At 37.5% G+C, this 25,430-nt stretch overlaps 1 protein-coding gene across 2 annotated transcripts in view; it reads right to left on the bottom strand.

Annotated features, from left to right (window-relative positions):
* Nucleotides 1-4,370: 4,370 nt before the first annotated feature.
* ttll9 (tubulin tyrosine ligase-like family, member 9) overlaps nt 4,371-25,430 on the bottom strand; it is a 131,604-nt gene continuing 110,544 nt past the window's right edge. The window contains exons 12-14 of one of the 2 annotated variants that reach the window (XM_060835946.1): nt 11,888-12,001; nt 7,535-7,665; nt 4,371-4,720 (exon numbers count right to left, since the gene is read on the bottom strand). In XM_060835946.1, coding sequence (XP_060691929.1) covers nt 4,653-4,720; nt 7,535-7,665; nt 11,888-12,001 — 313 coding nt within the window. In that variant the 3' untranslated portion in view covers nt 4,371-4,652. The remainder of the gene's footprint in view (nt 4,721-7,534; nt 7,666-11,887; nt 12,002-25,430) is intronic. The other variant, XM_060835947.1, reaches the window with a different exon arrangement.

The raw sequence follows: 25,430 nt of genomic DNA, 5'->3' as shown, positions 1-25,430 counted from the left end.
ATGAAGGATTATAGTACAGGCACAGCAAGTAATCAGGAAAATTAATACAAATGTTATGTTTTATTGCAAGAGAAATTGAATGCAAGCATAGGGAGGTTATGCTTCAGTTATACAGAGCAGTGGTGGGACCACATTTACAGTATTGTGTACAGTACTGATCACCATATTTACAGAAAGGTATTGATGTGGTGGAAACAGTTCAGAGAAAATTTACTGGACTAATACCTGAAATGAGTGAATTGCCTTGAGGAAAGGCTAAATTACTTAGGCTTGTGTCCTCTGGAGTTTAGAAGAATCACAGATGACTTGACTGAAACATAAAAGACCCTGACAGAATTTATGGCTGGATATGGAAAGATGTTTCCTCTTGTTGGAGAATCTAGAACCAGGGGTCACTCATTTAAAACCAAGATGAGGAAGTGTTTATTTCTCTCTCAGAGAATTGAGAATCTTTGGAATTCCCATCCTCAAAAGGCAATGGATGCAAAATGTTTAAATTTTTTTTAAGGCAGAGAGAGATGGGTTCTTGATGACCAAGGGGATGAAAGATTGTCGGGCATATGCAGGAATGCAGAGTTTAAGGTTAAAATCAGATCAGCCACGACCTTATTGAAAGGTGGAGTGGGCTCAAAGAACAAAGTGACCTACTCTTGTTCCAATACAAAGATTTTGCAATGGGCTGCAGATAGGTTAACGGAGTGGGCAGGAAAAAGGCAGACGGACTATCATGTGAAAAGCTGTGATGTTGTCCAAAATAAAAACAGAACATTCTGGAGAAACTCAGTGGGTTTGGCAATATTTCTGAGCCGAGAAACAAAGTTAGTATTTCAAATCAGTTATGACCGTCAGGAAGAATAGTAAAGCACAATATTATTTCAAAGGATAAAGACTGCGGAACGCTACACTACACAATCACAATAAATCAATATGCAGTTACAGCAAATATTTACAAAAGCAAATAAGATGTAGGCCTTCACTGTAAGGGGGATTGGAACGTGAAAGTTGGGAAGAATTATTCCAACTATAAAGCATTGGTGAGACTGTTTCTATATTTTTGTTCTGATCTGCTTAATGAAGGATATAATTGCTGCAAAACAGGTCAAAGAAGGTTCACTCAGCTTATAGTCACTTAACTATGGAAGAATGAAGGACATCTTACTGTGACATATACGATTCTGAGGCTTTGATAGAATACAATGCTAAGAGATTAAGCCCTACTGTGGAGTGGTCTGGAACGAGGGGGGGATGGTTTAAAAATAAATGGCTTCCCATTTAAGGCAGATTTGAAGAGGCTTTTCACAGATGGTCATTCATGTTTGAATTCCTTTCACCAGAGAGCAGTAGAATACATCTATTGAATATACATCAAGACTAGGTTTGGCAGATTTTTGATCTACAAGGCAGTCAAGGATTACTAGGAAAGTGGATTTAAGGCCATGATCAATTAACTGGTGCAACAGACTTGAGGAGCAACAAATGTCTACTCCAATTTCTATTTTGTACACACCTATACATCAACTCTAAATCTGCTGAAGTTGAACCAACTCCTCCACAGAGATTGGAGCCTTAATCCAGCACCTTTGACTGCTTTGCCATGCTGCCACAGGCATTCAGCTCCAGGATGCAGCTATTGCTTGTGTGTGTACTCACTCACAGTCTGAGTTCCACATCATTATTGATCAACTGTGAGGTCCTGAAAAACATGAACCACGTTATATTAGATTAGATTAGATTCCCTACAGCGTGGAAACAGGCCCTTTAGCCCAACCAGTCCATACTGACCCTCCGAAGAGTAACCCACCCAGACCCATTTCCCTCTGATTAATGCATCTAACACTATGGGCAATTTAGTATGGCCAATTCACCTGCTTTGCACGTCTTTGGACTGTGGGAGGAAACTCACGCACACACGGGAGAATGTGCAAACTCCACACAGACAGTCGCCCAAGGCTGGAACCGAACCCGAGATCCTGGTGCTGTGAGGCAGCAGTGCTAATGTTTTGGGGTCCTACTGTTAACAAAGATAGACACAGGTGACAAAATTCAACAATGCTCTCTGTGCCAGTTCAGCCTTTGGTTAACTGAGGATAAGTCCAGGATCAGGATTTTGGAAACTTACAGTCGGCACCGCACAGCACTGGGGATTACAACCAGTGGAGCGTATATAGGATCCAGCAAATCGAGTGGCAGGAAAGGTAGCCCGACAGTACAACCCTCTCCCAAACCAACATGTCCAGCATTAAGAGGCTAGTAACTAAATGGAAGATGTCATTCATATGCCTGACTAGACTTCTAAAGTAACAGCACAACTCAGAACTCAACTACAGCTGGAGACTCCCAGCAAAACAACAAAACCCCTTTAGGGATACTCTCAAAGCATTGATGAACAGATGAAACATCTCCACTGACTCGGGAGACAAAAGCAAAATAATGCAGAAGCTGGAAATCTGAACATACATACAGTAGGCCTTTCAATCTGCCACTGTCCAAAATCATGGCTGATCAGATTGAGGTCTAACTCCATATACCCAGCTCCCACTGATAACTCCCGACTCCCTTGTTCATCAAGAATCTCTTCAGCTGTGCTCAAAAATATGAACTAAAGACAGAAAATACTAGATAAATTCAGCTTTTCATGCAGCAAGTGTGTCAAAAGAAACAGTTAACCCAGAGGTGGGGGACCTTTTCATGTTGGAAGGCCGCACTATGTTAGTTGTAATCTATTAAGGCCGCATCCAAGAAACTTCAATTATATACTCTTCAACATTCACATTATTTTGTAAAAATCTAACTACTATGTACTAACTAACTAAAAAAAAAAGTTAATTCTAAAGTTAACTCTCTGGTATTTTAAATACATTTACTTTAAGATTAAAATAAAAATAAAAATAATAAAAGGACGAAAAAACATATTAATAATAAAAAAAATTTGTTCTGAAAAATTTGGATTCATTCAAAAGGCCACACACAGTGGCCTAGAAGGCCGCAGGTTCCCCACCCCGGGTTAAATATTTCAAATCAAGAGTCTTCTTTGCAGCTCACAGATCTTGGCTTAAGACTGATAACAATAGAGAAGTTTCATTTGAAAGGACTCAACATAGTGAGACACCTATACATCAACTCAATCCAGAGTGTGCAGAAGTGAAGTTTTGAATCCTGCCTCACATGTGGCAGAGTCTACAGGTCATGCATTAGACTTACCAGATATCACTGAACCCATGGATCGGGAATGGAAGCAAGTCACCCTACATCCCAAAGGGATGCTTTAAAAAAAGAGATAACAATAAGTCATGCTTGACTCACAGTGTGTCTCACTCAGCACTGTGGTGTATCGTGTGTCACACCATACAGTGTTCTTAGTAACAGTGAGTCACATGGAAGGACAGTGAGTCAGACCAAGCACTGTATTGATTGACAGTGTATTAATGAGCATTTTTCTTTTATCAAAGGTAGAAATGAGACTTTTTTTTATTTTTACAGACTAGTGCCAAACAAAAAATGTATGGGCAAATGCACATCATTACTAGACTTTTAACTATATAACTATAATAATCCATCAGATGTTCAAAACATCTCCTGACAGATGGAACCCTTAAAAAATTTCTCTACTTCAAGTCATTATGGTTATACCTAACTATGACTGGGATTTCTTGGAAATAAATCAGTTACCTATTTTAATGAGAATTACAGTGAACATGTTTGACGAAATTAGGTTAACAATCCACCAGGATCACACTAGAGTCTGCAGTCATGCAAGGTTTGGGATCTAGTGGGTGGGGGAATAGAGATGAGAGCCTCTGCATTGTGTATTTTTAACTAATTTTCCTTGAAGTTATTACATATGAGAAAAGGCTGATGAGAAGTGGCAACAGGAGACAAAAGGTAATATGCAACCTGACCAACTTAAGGTGGTGCCCTTTGGAGGCGCAGTGGGTCCTTGAACAAGATGCAACATTTAACTTTGGCACGTCCGTCCATTGTGGTTGTGCTGCTTGTGGCGCTGGCTGTTTGGACAATGTGTGGGTGTGACCAATCTGTCTGAATATTGTATCAGGACCAGACTCGTGTTGGTTCACTCAATTCCCATTTAAAATGCAGTGAGCAAGAGTTGGGCACCCAGTCAGAAGACTCATATGAAATAGTCAGTGAACAAGTTGGAAAGGCCATGCACTGTTAGCTGACACTTATTATTAACCAGACAACCAGGCAAGGTATTGTCGAAGTGCTACATGTTACACACAGCGTCCTGGACATGATACTCCACTGCCTCTACAAACAGTGACTGCACCACATTCCCGGCAAAAACATACCACAGAAACTTAGATGTTATCCTCCTCGGAAAATTTTATTTTGTTTTCTACAATGTTCACGCTGAAGTGATTATTCATTCTGAAATGCAGGAAAGGTCAAACTATGTGTTTTCACTCCATCAATACTTTGCAGTGAGCAGCAGCAAGGACCTGAACTCAGCATCCTGTAGAAAAGTGGTACAGCAAATCATGCTCCATGTTGCCTTTCAGTGTGGCACCAGGCAGAGTACGGACACACAAACAATTGCAGCGAGTCTGCTCTGCCCAGTACTACAGTTCCAGTACAGGGGCAATGAGAGTGTTTACATGCTTCATCAGTTCCTATAGTGCTACTCAGCATTGCTACTTCTTCTGTGTAATCAGTGGTTTAAGGAGTTGCCACAACTGCTTCTTCCTGTCATTAATGCAGCCTGCAAATAAAACACAACCAAATGAGACATTAGCTGGAACCATCGATATGAGGAGAAATTGATATGAGGAGAAATGGGAGCTGTCTGCAAGGGAACAGCTGACAGAAGACAAACTTCCACGATGGTTCAGTTGTCAACACATTGTAATGAGCCAGCACAGCAGGACTCCCAGCTCCAATTGCCAGACTGTTTGTCTGGGTTACAATGGCAGTAGGTACAGTCTTTGGCCCATCGTCTACTTAGTACCCCTGGGCAATCTCAGTCAGGAAGATCCTCAAACCATATCACTACCCACCGATCCCTGTATGTCGAGTGATAACACGTCATCATAAATCGTCACATTATCCACAGTCAAAATTACTACGTAGATTCTTTTATCATATGGCCTGATGTGAGTTTGACTTCAAGTCAGACTGTTTGAGGAGAAGGCAAAGACAACTCTTCTCTTTAGGCACAGGCTTCGAAGTAAAACTGTTTCTTAGACATTAAAACTGATGACTGTTATCCATCATAATCATAGATATGCCGTGCTCTGACTTATGAGGTCCTTACATTAGGTAAGGACTAATCTGTCATTTTTGTGTGCCAATGTCTTTCTGCTTTTAGTCTCGTGTATGATGGCCTCTTGTAGTCTGTTCTGCCCGTCCTGTGCTACTTATGCTCAGTGGTGTGCAGTTCTGTGACACCATCACAAGGTTGCTCCAGGGTTCCAAGGCCCTTGTACAACATGGATAAAACACAAGGAGTGGACATAAGTCAAGTGCCCAGTGAGAAAACCAGAAGCAAACAACAGGATTTAAGGCAGAGTTGGACAATGTCCCAGTTGGAAAAGGAATTTGAGGTTATCAGCCGGAACTGGTTTAGAAGATTAGGTTAGATGTCTTTATAACACATATTTGTAGAATGGCAGGTAGGACTATGGTTGTATAAACTTAGAACTCTTCACACATTGCATTTTCGATTTCAAAGAAAGATTAAAAATTACAAATAAATGACCCTAACTGGCCATCTTGAATATAAAATGACCCAAGGATTGTTATACATGAGAAGATTGGAGTAAGGTGGACAGTTTAATCAATGAAGAGGTGGAAGGGCATGTGAGAACAAGTTCATTCAACATAATTTAATAATCTGAAACAGTTTAAACTCCAAATTGTTACATGAAATGTAAAACGGTTTCATGACTCAGTGTATTAGTGAAACATTAGACACTTAACCCAACAAGCATAATGCTTTGAAGAGCTGCAAGCAGGCGACAGTTGGTGTGTTGTGGATGTTAAGAGATGTTCACGTTCCAGCCACATTTTCTGGAGGGTTTTGTCTGCTTTAACTACAAGCAGCTTAATGCACTCAGGACTGCAGTGGCTGGCCTTGTGTCCATTTGTCAGGGAAAGAAGGTTTCAGAAAGGTTGTATCAGAGAAATGGGGATGAGAGAGGCAATCCCAATATAAGGGAAGGGGATGTTGACCTCTATTAGAAAAAGCACTAAGATTCATGTTTTGGTAACTTGGAGAAATTAGTATTGCTGGGACTCCTCAGGAGAGACACTTCATTTAACAGAGAGAAAGAGGTGATGTGGAAATACAAGGTGGCTGTACCGAAGAAGACTGCCATGTGCTGGGATAGTATAGTAACCTCAAATGATGATATGACATGCACTGGGGCAGTGTAGAAGGCTCAGGTCAGGATGTGCTATGACCCAGGGTCTTGTAGAAAGGGAGGAGATAAAGAACAACAGAACAGTTATGATATTGGTTGGATGTGATTATTTGATTGAAGGTAGAATTCTAGGCAAGCCAGTCAGAAAAAGTGATGATGTATCTCTCTTGGCAGCATAGATCACAAACCTGAACACCATTAGTATTGTTCTATTTAGCGCAATTATAAACTCACCAACTCTTAATGCTGTTAATACTGTTTTATTTAATTTTATAATAAATCCCCAATCTTCTCAATGCTGTTAATACTGATTTATTTAATACAGTAATCGTCTCCCAGCCCCTCAATATAGCTAATACTGCTTTAATACAGTAATAAATGTGCTTAATTTTTTTTATTTAATGCAACAATAAAGTTCCTATCTCTTGATGCTGTTAGTACTGATCTATTTATGACATAATAAGTCCCCGCTGCTAAATGCTGTTAATATTATTTCATTTAAAACAGTAATAAATTCCATCCCTCAATGCTGTTAGTACTGTTTTATTATAGTGAGACACCCTGTCTCTCAATGCTGTTAATACTCCATTTAGTATCCTAATACTAAACTCCCTGCACCTCAACACTATTAATATTGTTCTATTTAGTGCAGCAATAAACGCCATCTCACATTGCTGTTTATGCTGTTGGATTTAGCACAGCAATACATTCCCTGTCTCATAATGTTGTTAGTACCGTTTGATTTCTTTTGGTAAATAGACTCCATAAACTTTACAATGGACTCTAAAATCTTACCAAAGACTGAGGTCAGGCTACTCGGCCTATAATTTCCCATCTTTTACCTTGCTCCCTTCTTAAGCAGGGGGTTACATTAGTGAATTGCCAGTCCTCTGGGGCCCTCTGTGACTGGCAATTGTACCATCGTCTGTGGCTCTCTGTTGTTTACCTTGCACTTGTGACACAGAGTGACATAAAAACTGCACCAGTTTAAGACTCTGCTCTGCATGTGACACAACTGTAAATGTTTTCAACTCAAATTTGGGCTTGTGTCATGTGAGTGTGCATGGTATAACAGTCAGGTTCAATGACAGAAGGATATTTATGTACCTTATACGGATACAAAAAAGAGTAACAACAAGAGGAAAAAGGAATACCATTTTTCTTATTACCCAAGTGAGTGTTAGAAATGAGGTTGACGCCTCCATCAAAGTTTCCATCACTATAGACTGGACCATCATTCCACATCAGGTCAAATCCTCCAACCTGTTTTTCCTTCCCAGACAATCTGAAAAATAGAACATCGTGTAAAGGGTACGGCATAGTAAAAACTGTACCTTTTTATTTTTGACTGTGGATTGAAATAGGAAAAGCACTGTAATACAAACTAAAAATCATGTAAGGAATTTGCTGCAATTTAAAAAAGCAAGTTACTGAAACTCTCCGCAAGTCTTTACACAGCTACTTTGTCCAAGCACTGAGGGAAGGCTGTTTGCAGATAGCTGCATCAGAAGATGAGATTCAGCTGGCAACAGGCTGGTGATGGGTTTGTGGGGTTGTGACTAGTTATGGAGTTGAAAGACCACCAACCTGTCGACTATCTGATTGGCACTTAAGTACTGAACAGTAACAATACTGAACAGCTTGTGGATGTAAATGATACCAGCAGGAACCTGTTGGACAGCTGCAAGGGAAGATACTTTGTATTTCTCTCCAGTAAAATCTCTAACATTTGAAAAGCTCGTTTATTCTGCCTTTGGCTTTAACCAATAACTAAGAGACTTTGCAGCTAGCATACTAATTGCCTGTGGATCCTGCACAGTGACAGGAACAAAAAACAGTGGATGAAGAAGGCAAGAACCTGGAAAGCAACAGGATGCATCTCTCTGTTTTAAGCGGGTTGGAGCTTTAACTTGTAGAGTTATATGTTAACAGTTTGTAATTGTTTATCTGTAGCTAGGATCGGTTTATTTGTAATATATAGTTGGTTGTGTTAAGTACAGAAACCTGGTCCAAGCTTTTTGTTATCCTGACAGAAAAATGGGAATTTTTGCGTACTTTGATAAAATCTTTAGCTTTTGTGATGACTTTAGGAATAGAGGGGCTTCATTTCCAGGGTGCTTTTCCAGTGAGGTGTGACAGTATTATCACAATTGCTGGTGCATTGCATTGGAAGTCAAACACAGAATCCTCAAGGTTGACAAATGTTAAAATCTAATTAAACTATCAAATTGCTCAATCTTTACCAACCATCTAATTCAAGTTTAAAGAAATAGACAAATGGAATTGCTAATCTCTAATTCTATAACTTAAGCTCTACAACTTTTTAAGATTTCAATATACATACAAATAGACACACTAAGAGAAAATATACAAAAACTGTGCTGGGGGAGTGGGGGTGGCAGGGAGGTGTGGTGGTTAGAAATGACACTTCTGGCACCAGATCTTAGATGTTGATGAGTTGTTTTCTTTCGGCCTCTTGTGATTCCTTCTCATTCTGTGCTAAAAAGGTGAGGTTGGAGGTATCCCATTCTCAGTCCTGCATTGACTGGTTGAGGATTTTCCTTTTCAGTGCCTTTCAACGAAGAAATTTGCCGAGAGAAAATGCTCACGGGGAAATGATAAGTGAGAGAAGATTTTGTGTCACTTCTCCACACAGGAGGAAGAGTAAGAGATTTAGATGCCTTTTTTTTGGAGGTTAGATGCTTCTCCTGTACTACTCAAACATAAAGCTGGAGCTGCTTGTCCAGGAATCACCAAGAACTTGTTGCTAAGTTAAGTTCTCCTAAACCCAAATTTAAAACCGTAACATCTTCTTAAACAGCTTCCTTGGTTTAAAGCTATATTTTTTAGTCCACAGTTCAAAATAAAAGTGGTCCTTACATGTTCCACCCAGAAGAGAGATGAAATGCCATTTCAAAAATGTATTTTATCAAAGGATATATGACAGAGACAACAAAACATGACATATCCATTCAACCTCATTCATTCCTTATATATTTCTTATACAATCTGTACAATTACCTTGTTTCTTCACTTATTCTACCTTTTTAAAAATATTCTGGACAATGCATCTGTTATCACATTACCTTTTCCAGGAATAATCTATCCATTGTCTACAACAGACTCCATCAAACAGTTTTTTAATTTCATGTTTTACATTTTTAAACAGTCTGGGAAATGTTGATACTTTCCTGACTAGAATTTGACAGACCTACTTTAGAATTCTAAAGGATAATTTGTAGCAGGAGGCTCACCAATCATTTGTATTTTTGGATTGTACAAAAGCTGTTTGCATATCCTTAGTCTCCCCTTCACTGGGCAACATTGCCATTTCCAGAGCACAATATGAGTGATCTGGTCATGTTGCTACGGTGATTACTGTCCTACAATATTCTAAATAAAAACAGAGATTTCTGGGGAAATGAGCAGGTCTGACAGCAGCTGCAGAGAGAGTTACTGTTTGAGTGTCATGATTCTTCTTTGGAACTACTCTCCACAGATGCTGCCAGATCTGCCGAGTTTCTACAGCACTTTGTTTTCATGGATGTAGGTTTGCTGGCTGAGCTGGACGGTTCATTTTCAGACGTTTCATCACCATACTGGGTAACATCTTCAGTGAGCCTCCAGACGAAGCACTGTTGGTGTCTCCTGCCTTCTATTTATATGTTTGGGTTTCCTTGGGTTCAACTTCTCAAAATCTTCTCAAAACTTGTTAACTTTGTTTTCATTTCAAATCTCCATCATTTGCAGAGTCTTGCTTTCATTATATTACATTTGCACATTTAATTGCACAGTATTTGCCTACATTTCCTTATTCTGGGAAGAAATACTACTTCCAGAGCACCACAATCAAAATTTAAACTTGATGGTGTGGATGTTCCTCCTACAGGACACTGTCATTGTAGCTACAACTGTAAAACTACATATGTTTTGATTGGAGCCTGAAATGGGGAGAAAACTACAGGCAGTCCTCGGGTTATGAACAGATTCCATTCTGAAGTCCATTCACAAGTTGTGATTTGTAAGCAAGTTACAACACAATGCACAGTACAAAGGAGTCATTTGTAACAATGTCAGATCTTTAAAATTACACCCATCTGAGACTGTGCTCGTAAGTAGAGAAACCCCTATGTTATAAGATTGCTGGAGGATTACTGCATGTTCTTTGAAAGCAAGTAACTTAATACTCATTGTAGATAGTTTTTACACAGCTGCTGATAAGCAGCAGTAGTAGGAAAAGATGCAGATGAGCTGGAACCAAAGATGTTTACAAGTGAAATTCAGCTGGCGATAAGTAACTAGTTTTCTCTGGACTAGTGACCAGTTATCGATGACAAAGGATCTCGGCCTGCCAACGATAAAGTAATTGGCTCTCAGGTAGCTGAACAGCATGAGACTGGGAACAAGATAGGAACAAACTATCAGATCTCCGCAAGTTCAGGAGCTTCCTGTTCTCTGCAGTAAAAGCCACTGTAAGCCTGAAGAAAATCAGTTTATTCTTCCTTCAGTACTTGCAGCAAGCTATGAGTTTTAATTAATAATTCAGAGACTTTTTATTAATGTTAATCAGTCAATCTGTGCCTCCTGCAAAACCAATGAAAGCACTTGGAGAAGGAAGACGGAGAAGCAGCATCCTGAACAGCATCAGAATGATCTCAGCAAATCCTGTGAACAGGGATCACTGCACTGCTTTTCCAATCTCTCCCTTTGTCCTTAACACCCTTTTTTCCCCCTGTCGGTGTCTGTCTCTCTGTGTGGATAAGGAAATGTTTACAAGGGGTTAACTAATAGAGGTTATATGCCTACAATTCATAATTGTTTACTGGTAGCTTTTAAAAAAATTGTAATAAATTGTAATTATTGTTAAGTACAGAAACATGTTCTGTGCTTTGTGTCAATCAGGTCCAACAGATTGGTAAATTGAGGAATTCTACATAGTTTGAGCCTTTGTGATGGCTGCAGGAATAATGGATCTTGATTTACAGTGCGTTACTCCAGTCAGGCTAGTACAACTCACAATCAGTTCCAGTAATTCACCTTTAAAGTTGCAACACATTCCCCCACCGTTTCCTTGGTTTAAAGCAATATCTTTTCTTTTCTCTTTAGTCCACAATTGAAAATAAAGGTAGTTTTTACAGCATGCCAATAAAGGATCATCAACGATGTGTTCCATCACAAGTTCACTAACTCCTCTATCCTGTGATTCAGCTGGACAATACTGAGAATGTATGGATTTGTTGAAAAACTCTGTCATGCAACTCAGCAGAACATAAAAGAGCTTAGCACATTTCTTGAAGTTTTGTAGGGATTCTCCTGGTGTCCTGGACCACATTCCTCCTTCAACTAATTTTCAAAAACCAGCTGACTGTACATTAACCTCATGGCTACTCGTGAAACATTGTGGTGTGCACACTGTCTGCTTTCATTACCTACAAAACAACTTCAAATGGACTGCTGATTATCAAGTGCTTGAGATACAATATAAATGCAAAATTTCCTTTACTCACCTTCCTTCCATGTCTACAACGTGCACTGTGTCCTCCAGTAAACGGCACTTCAGCTCGTAATCTTCCTGGCTACTGGCTATTAGTGAAGGAGAAGCATTCACTTCCAAAAGCCACCTAAAGAAACAAAGACATTCAAACTATTTTAAGGGTGAGATGGGAAGTGTGTGTGTGTGTGTGTGTGTGTTATAGGTATATATAGTGGAATCTCGATTATCTGAAGCCCTTGGGTGGGCAGATTTTCATTTGGATAATTGATTATTCGGTAAATTGATTTGATGCTAAACAGAGGAAGCTGTACTGCCCATAAATGCGTTAAAAAGCATGCTAACAGAGTGTTTATTTCATTTGATCGCTAAAATCTTTACAAACACTGCATATCGCTTAAAAATTCATGACATTTTGCAACTCAGATGGTTTTTTGTGTATCTGTAAAATAAAAAGAATTCAATGAGGTGGAGGCTGTTTATTATTTCCAAAGAAATTCTCCAGCCGCTGTTGATTGAGGAAGTGCTGTCTCTTTTTTTTCCCCCGAACAGTAACATGTGGCGAAGATGCATCAATTTAACAGCATCAACTTCATCTTGTACTTCATACCACTCCATGAAAAGCCAAAACTGTCAATAGCTTCATTAACGGGGACTGGAGGTGGTGCCAGTGTCAGAATTCCCTTACTATCCACACCCTTCATACAGTCCTGCTCTTCCTCTGTGACTGCATTGACTATTTGATCATCGGTGAGGGTCTCTGTTCCAATTTCGTTGTCATAGTTCACCCAAGCATCAATCTCTGTCTCTGCAAAGTCTCCTAAACCCAGGTGTCTGCAGAGTTCGGTGATCCCAGTGGTTATGTTTTGTTCTGGATGGGTGTTCGCTTCACTGACACGACTGTACCAACAAGCTGCAATTGTTGATGGCTTGACGAGGTCCCAAGATTCAACAGTCATGAACAGTACGTCCTTGACTGTGATTGCCTTAAGGATTTCCAGCAGTCCTTTGTCAGCATTGTCTCCACCCAGGACGGCACGCAACATGTCGCGGCGGTAATATTTTTTCATAATTGCAATGATTCCCTGGTCAAGCAGCTGTAACCTTGAAGCGGTGTTGGGTGGGAGAAACTAACACTTGGTAGCTCCGTCTGCAGATTGCAACTGGCTGCCTTACACAGTGTGTGCCCCCGTGTTGTCAACAAGCAGAAGGGCGCGTTGATCGAGTCCTTTACCTGCCAAATGTGACCTGACAGCAGGTACAAAATCTTCATGGAACCTGGATGAGAGAAGGGGATATGTCACCCATGGTTTATTATGTGCTTTGTACCTCACGGGAAATGAGTTTTTGTCACAGTTCTTAAAGCAACGGGGATTAGCATATCGCCCAATGCAGACAGGGGGTAGTTTATCAGAGCTGGTGGCATTGACACAAGGGAAAATCGTGATCCAATCCTTCTGTGCTTTATGTCCTGACACCTACTTTTCCGCAGTGTATGCAATGCACGCCAGAACAATCCACTTTCACCTGCATTGTACAATTGCTCAGGTTCATACTTTCCTTCACGAAAGGTGGATTGCAGTTTTAGTCTGTAGTCTTCCACTGTGCTGTCATCCACAGACTTCTGCTCCCCACGAACGTTGAGCTGCCTAATGCCGTGACGATGTTTGAAGCCCACTGAAACACTGTGATCAGATTCACCGGTGTGGAGGCGTTCATAGAAACTGGCAGCTTTTTCCAGTATCATTGGGCCAGATACGGGAATTCCGTTTTCAAGCTGCTGTGATAATCACAAAAACACAGCTTGGCCGAGTTGCTGCTCCTTTGCTGGCTTCATGGATTTTGGTTTTAGAGCATTTGCACCGTCACTTAGGCTGATGGGTTTCTCAATCGCTGGTCTTGTTTTCTTGATGTCAGACATTGTCGCTATCCCGATGTTGTACTCCTGTGCAATCCTCGATGCCTTTTCACCACGATCCAGGTGCTGTAAAATCTCACTTTTCTGTTCAAATGTCACTATGGTGCGCTTTCTCTTCACAGACATGGTAAGTACAGTACGTACAAAAATCTCCATCAGTTACACCAGATACAAACTCAGAAAAAGTTGTAGAGGGAATGAAGACACCAGTGACTTTGTCAGGCATTTTAAAACCCTTCAGTATGTCAGTTATTTTCATGTGATAAGATTCTTTCAATACTATGACAATTGACTAAGATTCTTGGACCAGTGTCATTAACACCTTATCTGCTGCAATGCTCATACATCATTTTTTGTGTGAGTACTCCCTGTTTTCCTCAGTTAAACTAAAGACCCGATCTTTGCACTATTGTTGGTTAAAATTATGTTAACAGCTACAATTGACTGACTGAGATTGTTGAAGCAGTATCATTAACACCTCTTTTATGCAACACTTGCAGATCTTAGTGGGCGGCACGGTGGCACAGTGGTTAGCACTGCTGCCTCACAGCGCCTGAAGACCCGGGTCAATTCCCGACTCAGGCAACTGACTGTGTGGAGTTTGCACATTCTCCCCGTGTCTGTGTGGGTTTCCTCCGGGTGCTCCGGTTTCCTCCCACAGTCCAAAGATGTGCGGGTCAGGTGAATTGGCCATGCTAAATTGCCTGTAGTGTTAGGTAAGGGGCAAATGTAGGGGTATGGGTGGGTTTCGCTTCGGCGGGTCGGTGTGGACTTGTTGGGCCGAAGGGCCTGTTTCCACACTGTAAGTCTAATCTAATCTAATCTTCTTCCGTGCAGACAGCCCTCATTACCCTGTGCTGCTAACAAAAGGCGCGATGGCGACACCATTATCAGTAACGCCGCTTTGTTGTAACGGTTTCACGGGACCATCAGATTCCGTTCGGATAATCTAATTTTCTCATAATTGGTATTCGGATAATCGAGTTTCTACTGTATATGTGTAGATCCACGAAGCATTGGCAGAGCTGTGCAAGGGAAGGAAATACAGGTTAAAAGCTATCCAGGGTGTGAAAGCGCACACTGTACAATACTCAGTTAACTTCTGTCTAATGTAATAGGACAGGGATATTACTGGCTGGACAAAGTCTCACAGAAAGGCACTGATCACCAGCTAAACAGACAGAGCTCCACAGGCAGACACAGTCTATTCAGGTTAATGCTAAATCAAGTATTGTAGGATGGATAGTCATTTTATACTTATAAGGAACTGGAATAAGACATTACACAAGCAAACTTATACATAATCACCAACATTCAGCTTATTGTTTAGCAACCTAAAAATCATTGAGACACGTTCAGCTTTCATCAGTTGTTCCAGTCTGACATTTAGAAATATATACAATCAGAAAGTGTTGGGAGAAACTCATCAGGTCCAAATATTCAATCCACTGAAGGCAGTGACACTTCCTTCAAAACAATTCATACTCCAAACGTTAACATATACCATGCAATATGTATGGGTACATATACACACACACACACACACTAAATACAATCACACAGACACACATAATAAATACATTCACACACAAAATACATTCACACACATACACACAATAAACACATTCACACACACACACTGAATACATTCACACACAAATAATAAAGACAATCACACAGACACGCATAATAAATACATTCACACACACACACAATACATTCGCGCACATACACACAATAAATACATTCACACACACACAAAATACATTCATACATTCACACACACACAAAATACATTCATACATTCACACACACACAAAATACATTCACACACACACACACAATAAAGACATTCACACACACACAATAAAGACATTCACACACACACAATAAAGACAATCACACAGACACATAATAAATACATTCACACACACACAAAATACATTCATGCACATACACACAATAAATACATTCACACACACACACATCATACATACATTCACACACACAATAAATACATTCACACACACATCGTAAATACATTCACAGACACAATAAATACATTCACACACATAATAAATACATTCACACACACACAATAAATACATTCACAGACACACACACACATCATAAATACATTCACAGACACACACACACATCATAAATACATTCACACACACATAATAAATACATACACACACACACAATAAATACATTCACACACATAATAAATACATTCATACACACACAATAAATACATTCACACACTCAATAAACACATTCACACACACACACGCATAATAAATACATTCACACAGTAAAAGTTTCTTTCAGTACATAAGAAACAAACGACAGGCAAAAGTAGACATTGGGCCACTTCAAACTGATGCAGGAAGCCTAGTGATGAGAGATAAGGAAATAGCAGGAGAACTTTACAAGTACTTTGCGTCAGTTTTCACAGTGGAAGACATGAGTAATATCCCAACAATTAAAGGGAGTCACGGGCTGAGTTGAGTATGGTTGCCGTTACAAAAGAGATAGTGCTAGAAAAGTTAAAAAGTCTTAAAATTGATAAATCTCCTGGCCCCGATGGGATACACCCTAGAGTTCTGATAGAGGTGGCTGAGGAAATAGCGGAGGCATTGGTTGAGATCTTTCAAGAGTCATTGGAGTCAGGAAAGGTCCCGGATGATTGGAAGATTGCTGTTGTAACCCCCTTGTTCAAGAAAGGATCAAGACAAAAGATGGAAAATTATAGGCCAATTAGCCTAACCTCGGTTGTTGGTAAAATTCTAGAATCCATCATTAAGGATGAGGTTTCTAAATTCTTGGAAGAGCAGAGTCTGATTAGAACAAGTCAACATGGATTTAGTAAGGGGAGGTCATGCCTGACAAACCTGTTGGAATTCTTTGAAGAGGTGACAAGTAGGTTAGACCAGGGAAACCGAGTGGATGTGGTCTATCTAGACTTTCAAAAGGCCTTTGATAAGGTGCCACACAGGAGGCTGCTGAGCAAGGTGAGGGCCCATGGTGTTCGTGGTGAGCTGCTGGGATGGATTGAGGATTGGCTGTCTGACAGAAGGCAGAGAGTTGGGATAAAAGGTTCTTTTTCAGAATGGCAGCCGGTGACGAGCGGTGTCCCTCAGGGTTCAGTGTTGGGGCCACAGCTATTCGCATTATATATTAATGATTTGGATGAGGGGACTGGGGGCATTCTAGCGAAGTTTGCCGATGATACGAAGTTAGGTGGACAGGCAGGTAGTACTGAGGCAGTGGGGAGGCTGCACAAGGATCTAGACAGTTTGGGAGAGTGGTCCAGCAAATGGCTGATGGAATTTAACGTGAGCAAGTGTGAGGTCTTGCACTTTGGCAAAAAGAATAAAAGCATAGACTACTTTCTAAATGATGAGAAAATTAGTAAAGCCAAAGTACAAAGGGATCTGGGAGTGCTAGTCGAGGATTCTCTAAAGGTAAACATGCAGGTTGAGTCCGTGATTAAGAAAGCGAATGCAATGTTGTCTCTTATCTCAAGAGGGTTGGAATATAAAAGCAGAGATGTGCTACTGAGACTTTATAAAGCTCTGGTTAGGCCCCATTTGGAGTACTGTGTCCAGTTTTGGTCCCCACACCTCAGGAAGGACATACTGGCACTGGAACGTGTCCAGTGGAGATTCACACGGATGATCCCTGGAATGGCAGGTCTAACATATGAGGAACGGCTGAGGATCCTGGGATTGTATTCATTGGAGTTTAGAAGATTAAGGGGAGATTTAATAGAAAACTTACAAGATAATACATGGCTTGGAAAGGGTGGATGCTAGGAAATTGTTTCCATTAGGCGAGGAGACTAGTACCCGTGGACACAGCTTTAGGATTAGAGGGGTTCAATTCAGAACAGAAATGCGGAGACATTTCTTCAGCCAGAGAGTGGTGGGCCTGTGGAATTCATTGCCACAGAGTGCAGTGGAGGACGGGACGCTAAATGTCTTCAAGGTAGAGATTGACAGATTCTTGTTGTCTTGAGGAATTAAGGGCTACGGGGAGAATGCTGGTAAGTGGAGTTGAAATGCCCATCAGCCATGATTGAATGGTGGAGTGGACTCGATGGGCCGAATGGCCTTACTTCCACTCCTATGTCTTATGGTCTTACACACACACATAATGAATACATTCACACACACACAATAAATACATATACACATACATCATAAATACATTCACACACACACATAATAAATACATTCACACACACACACGCACACACATATTAAATACATTAACACACACATACATAATAGATACATTCACACACACACATTAAATACATTCACACACATACATAATAAATATATTCACACACACATACATAATAAATACAATCACACACACAATAAATACATTCACACACACGTACATAATAAATACAATCACACACACATAATAAATAGAATCACACACACACATAATAAATACATTCACACACACGTACATAATAAATACAATCACACACACACACATAATAAATACATTCACACACACACACGCACACACATATTAAATACATTAACACACACATACATAATAGATACATTCACACACACACATTAAATACATTCACACACATACATAATAAATATATTCACACACACATACATAATAAATACAATCACACACACAATAAATACATTCACACACACGTACATAATAAATACAATCACACACACATAATAAATAGAATCACACACACACATAATAAATACATTCACACACACGTACATAATAAATACAATCACAATCACACACACACGTAATAAATACATTCACACACACACGTAATAAATACATTCACACACACACACATAATAAATACATTCACACACACACACATAATAAATACAATCACACACACACATAATAAATACAATCACACACATTGACTGAATACATTCACACACACACATAATAAATACAATCACACAGACACACACCTAAATCCATTCACACAGACACACACACATATAATAAATACAAATCACACAGACACACATAATAAATACAATCACACACACATAATAAATACAAATCACACAGACACACATAATAAATACATTCACACACACAGACACACAAAATACATTCATACATTCACACACACATCATAAATACATTCACACACATACACACAATAAATACATTCACACACACACACACACACACACAGTAAATACCACCACACACACACACATATAATAAACACAACCACACACAAACATATAATAAATACAATCACACACACACACAATAAATACAACCACACACACACACACACAATAACTACATTCACACACACACACACACACAATAATAAATACATTCACACACACGTACATAATAAATACAATCACAATCACACACACACGTAATAAATACATTCACACACACACGTAATAAATACAATCACACACACACATAATAAATACAATCACACACATTGACTGAATACATTCACACACACACACACATAATAAATACAATCACACACACACATAATAAATACAATCACACACATTGACTGAATACATTCACACACACACATAATAAATACAATCACACACACACACCTAAATCCATTCACACAGACACACACACATATAATAAATACAAATCACACAGACACACATAATAAATACATTCACACACACAGACACACAAAATACATTCATACATTCACACACACATCATAAATACATTCACACACATACACACAATAAATACATTCACACACACACACACACACACAGAGTAAATACCACCACACACACACACACACAGTAAATACCACCACACACACACACATATAATAAACACAACCACACACAAACATATAATAAATACAATCACACACACACAATAAATACAACCACACACATACACACACAATAACTACATTCACACACACACACACACACACAATAATAAATCCATTCACACACACATAATAAATACATTCACACACACACACACACACACACACAATAAATACATTCACACACACACAATAAATACATTCACACACACACAATAAATCCATTCCCACACACGCAAAAAATACATTTACACACAATAAATACATTCACACACAGATAATAATTAATAATTTCACATGCACATACATAATAAATACATTCACACACAGATATAATAATTAAATTCACACGCATACACACAATAATACATTCTCACACACATACTAAATACAATCACAGTCACATAATAAATACAATCACACACACACATAGTAAATTCATTCACACACATACAAACAATAAATACATTCACACACATACACACACACACACATAATAAATACATTCACACACACATACGTAATAAATACATTCACACACACATACATAATAAATACATTCACACATACACACATAATAAATACAATCACAATCACACACACAATAAATACATTCACACACATACAATAAATACACTCACACACATACACACAAGAAATACATTCACACACACACAATAAATACATTCACACACACAACAAATACATTCACACACACACAACAAATACATTCACACACACACAACAAATACATTCACACACACAATAAATACATTCATACACACATACATAATAAATACATTCACACACACATACATAATAAATACATTCACACACACACAATAAATACAATAACACTCACAAAATAAATACAATCACACAATCACACACACACACTTAATAAATACAATCACACACATAAACACAATAAAAACATTCGCACACAATAAATACATTCACACGCACATCATAAATACATTCACACACATACACACAAAAAAAACATTCGCACACAATAAATACATTCACACACACAATAAATACATTCACACACTCACACACACACACACAATAAATACATTCACACACACACAATAAATACATTCACACACACACACATAATAAATATTCTCACACACATAATAAAATACAATCACACACACTCCTAATAAATACAATCACACACACACATAATAAATACATTCACACACATACACAGAATAAATACATTCACACACAATAATTCATTCACACACACATACAAAATACATACACACACACACAATAAATACATTCACACGCACATAGTAAATACAAATCACACACATACATAGTAAATACATTCACACACAATAAATACATTCACACGCACATAATAAATACAATCACACACACAATAAATACAATCACACACATACATAATAAATACAATCACACACACATAATAAATACATTCAATACGTACACACATAATAAATACAATCACAAACATAGATAATAAATACATTGACACACACACACAATAAATACATTTACACACACATACATAATAAATACATTTACACACACATACATAATAAATACATTCACACACACACTCAATTAGAACATACACACACACAACACAATGAATACATTTACACACACATACATAATAAATACATTCTCACACACATAATAAATACAATCACACTCACATAAGAAATACAATCACACACACGTCATAAATACATTCACACACATACACACAATAAATACATCCACACACACGTACATAATAAATACATCCACACACACGTACATAATAAATACATCCACACACACACACACTCACATAATAAATACAACCACACAAACACACACATAATAAATAAAACCACACACACATATAATAAATACAATCACACACACACAATAAATACAATCACAGACACATAATAAATACAATCACACACACACAATGAATACATTTACACACACATACATAATAAATACATTCACACACACATATATAATAAATACAATCACACACAGACATAGTAAATACATCCACACACACAATAAATACAATCACACAGACACACATAATAAATACATTCAAACACACATCATAAATACATTCACACACATACACACAATAAATACAACCCCCCCCCCACACACACACAATAAATACAATCACACATACATATTAAATACAACCACACACATACACACACGATAACTACATTCACACACACACACACAATACATACATTCACACACATACACACAATAAATACATTCACACAGACACACACACACACACACAATAAATACAATCACACACACATAATAAATACAACCACACACATACACACACAATAACTACATTCACACACACACACATAATAAATCCATTCCCACACACGCAAAAAATACATTTACACACAATAAATACATTCACACACAGATAATAATTAATAATTTCACATGCACATACATAATAAATACATTCACAGACACACATAATAAATACATTCACACACAGATATAATAAATAAATACACACGCATACACACAATAATACATTCACACACACAATAAATACATTCACACATACATACATAATAAATACATTCACACACACATACATAATAAATACATTCACACACACACACACACACAATAAATACAATAACACTCACATAATAAATACAATCACACACACACCCCTAATAAATACAATCACACACATAAACACAATAAAAACATTCACACACAATAAGTACATTCACACACACGCACACATACATACACACACAATAAATACATTCACACGCACATAATAAATACATTCACACACACACATAATAAATACAATCACACACACACACAATAAATGCATTCACACACATAATAAATACATTCACACACACACAATAAATATATTCACACACACACAATAAATACAATCACACACATTAAATACAATCACACACATAGATAATAAATACATTCAGACACACACACAGAATAAATACAATCACACACACACAATAATAACATTCACACATACATAATAAATACAATCACACAGACACACATAATAAATACATTCAAACACACATCATAAATACATTCACACACATACACACAATAAATACAACCCCCCCCCACACACACACAATAAATACAATCACACATACATATTAAATACAACCACACACATACACACACGATAACTACATTCACACACACACACACACAATACATACATTCACACACATACACACAATAAATACATTCACACAGACACACACACACACACAATAAATACAATCACACACACATAATAAATACAACCACACACATACACACACAATAACTACATTCACACACACACACATAATAAATCCATTCCCACACACGCAAAAAATACATTTACACACAATAAATACATTCACACACAGATAATAATTAATAATTTCACATGCACATACATAATAAATACATTCACAGACACACATAATAAATACATTCACACACAGATATAATAAATAAATACACACGCATACACACAATAATACATTCACACACACAATAAATACATTCACACATACATACATAATAAATACATTCACACACACATACATAATAAATACATTCACACACACACACACACACACACACACAATAAATACAATAACACTCACATAATAAATACAATCACACACACACCCCTAATAAATACAATCACACACATAAACACAATAAAAACATTCACACACAATAAGTACATTCACACACACGCACACATACATACACACACAATAAATACATTCACACGCACATAATAAATACATTCACACACACACATAATAAATACAATCACACACACACACAATAAATGCATTCACACACATAATAAATACATTCACACACACACAATAAATATATTCACACACACACAATAAATATATTCACACATACACAATAAATACAATCACACACATTAAATACAATCACACACATAGATAATAAATACATTGACACACACACACAATAAATACATTTACACACACATACATAATAAATACAATCACACACATACATAGTAAATACATTCAATCACACACACACACAATAAATACATTCACAAGCTCATAATAAATACAATCACACACACACACACACAATAAATACAATTACACACATACATAATAAATACAATCACACACACACATAATAAATACATTCAATACGTACACACAATAAATACATTCACACAGATTAAATGCATTCACACACACATACATAATAAATACATTCACACACACACACATAATAAATACAATCACAAACATACATAATAAATACATTCACACACACACACACACAATAAATACAATCACAAACATACATAATAAATACATTCAGACACACACACAGAATAAATACAATCACACACACACAATAATAACATTCACACATACATAATAAATACAATCACACAGACACACATAATAAATACATTCAAACACACAACATAAATACATTCACACACATACACACAATAAATACATTCACACACATCCACACAATAAATACAACCACACACATACACACAATAAATACAACCACACACACACACACACACAATAAATACAATCACTCAGACATAATAAATACAACCACACACATACACACACGATAACTACATTCACACACACACAATAAATACAATCACACACACATAATACATACATTCACACACATACACACAATAAATACATTCACACACACACACACACAGACACACACAAACACATAATAAATACAACCACACACATACACACACAATAACTACATTCACACACACACACATAATAAATCCATTCCCACACACGCAAAAAATACATTTACACACAATAAATACATTCACACACAGATAATAATTAATAATTTCACATGCACATACATAGTAAATACATTCACAGACACACATAATAAATACAGTCACACACAGATATAATAAATAAATACACACGCATACACACAATAATACATTCACACACACACACATAATAAATACATTCACACACACACATACATAATAAATACATTCACACACACACACACACACACACACAATAAATACAATAACACTCACATAATAAATACAATCACACACAGACATAGTAAATACATTCACACACAATAAATATATTCACACACACACAATAAATACATTCACACACACACACATACATAATAAATACAATCACACACACATATACACATAATAAATACATTCACAAACACAATAAATACATTCACACACACATAATAAATACATTCACACGCACATAATAAATACATTCACACACATACACACACACACATACACACACACACACAATAAATACATTCTCACACACATAATAAATACAATCACACTCACATAAGAAATACAATCACACACACACCTAATAAATACAATCACACACACACTAAATACATTCACACACACAATAAATACACTGACATTAGAAATACAATCTCACACACACACACCTAATAAATACATTCACACACACACATACATAATAAATACATTCACACACACACATACATAATAAATACAATCACACACACACAATAAATACAATCACACACACACAATAAATACAATCACACACACATGCATAATAAATATATTCACACACACAATAAATATATTCACACACAATACATACATTCACAAACACACAATAAATACATTCTCACACACAC

The sequence above is a fragment of the Hemiscyllium ocellatum genome, chromosome 15 (genome assembly GCF_020745735.1).
Source record: "Hemiscyllium ocellatum isolate sHemOce1 chromosome 15, sHemOce1.pat.X.cur, whole genome shotgun sequence".
Classification (NCBI taxonomy): domain Eukaryota; kingdom Metazoa; phylum Chordata; class Chondrichthyes; order Orectolobiformes; family Hemiscylliidae; genus Hemiscyllium; species Hemiscyllium ocellatum.
Note: the sequence above shows the minus strand (reverse complement) of the source record. Positions and strands in the feature narration are given on the sequence as shown.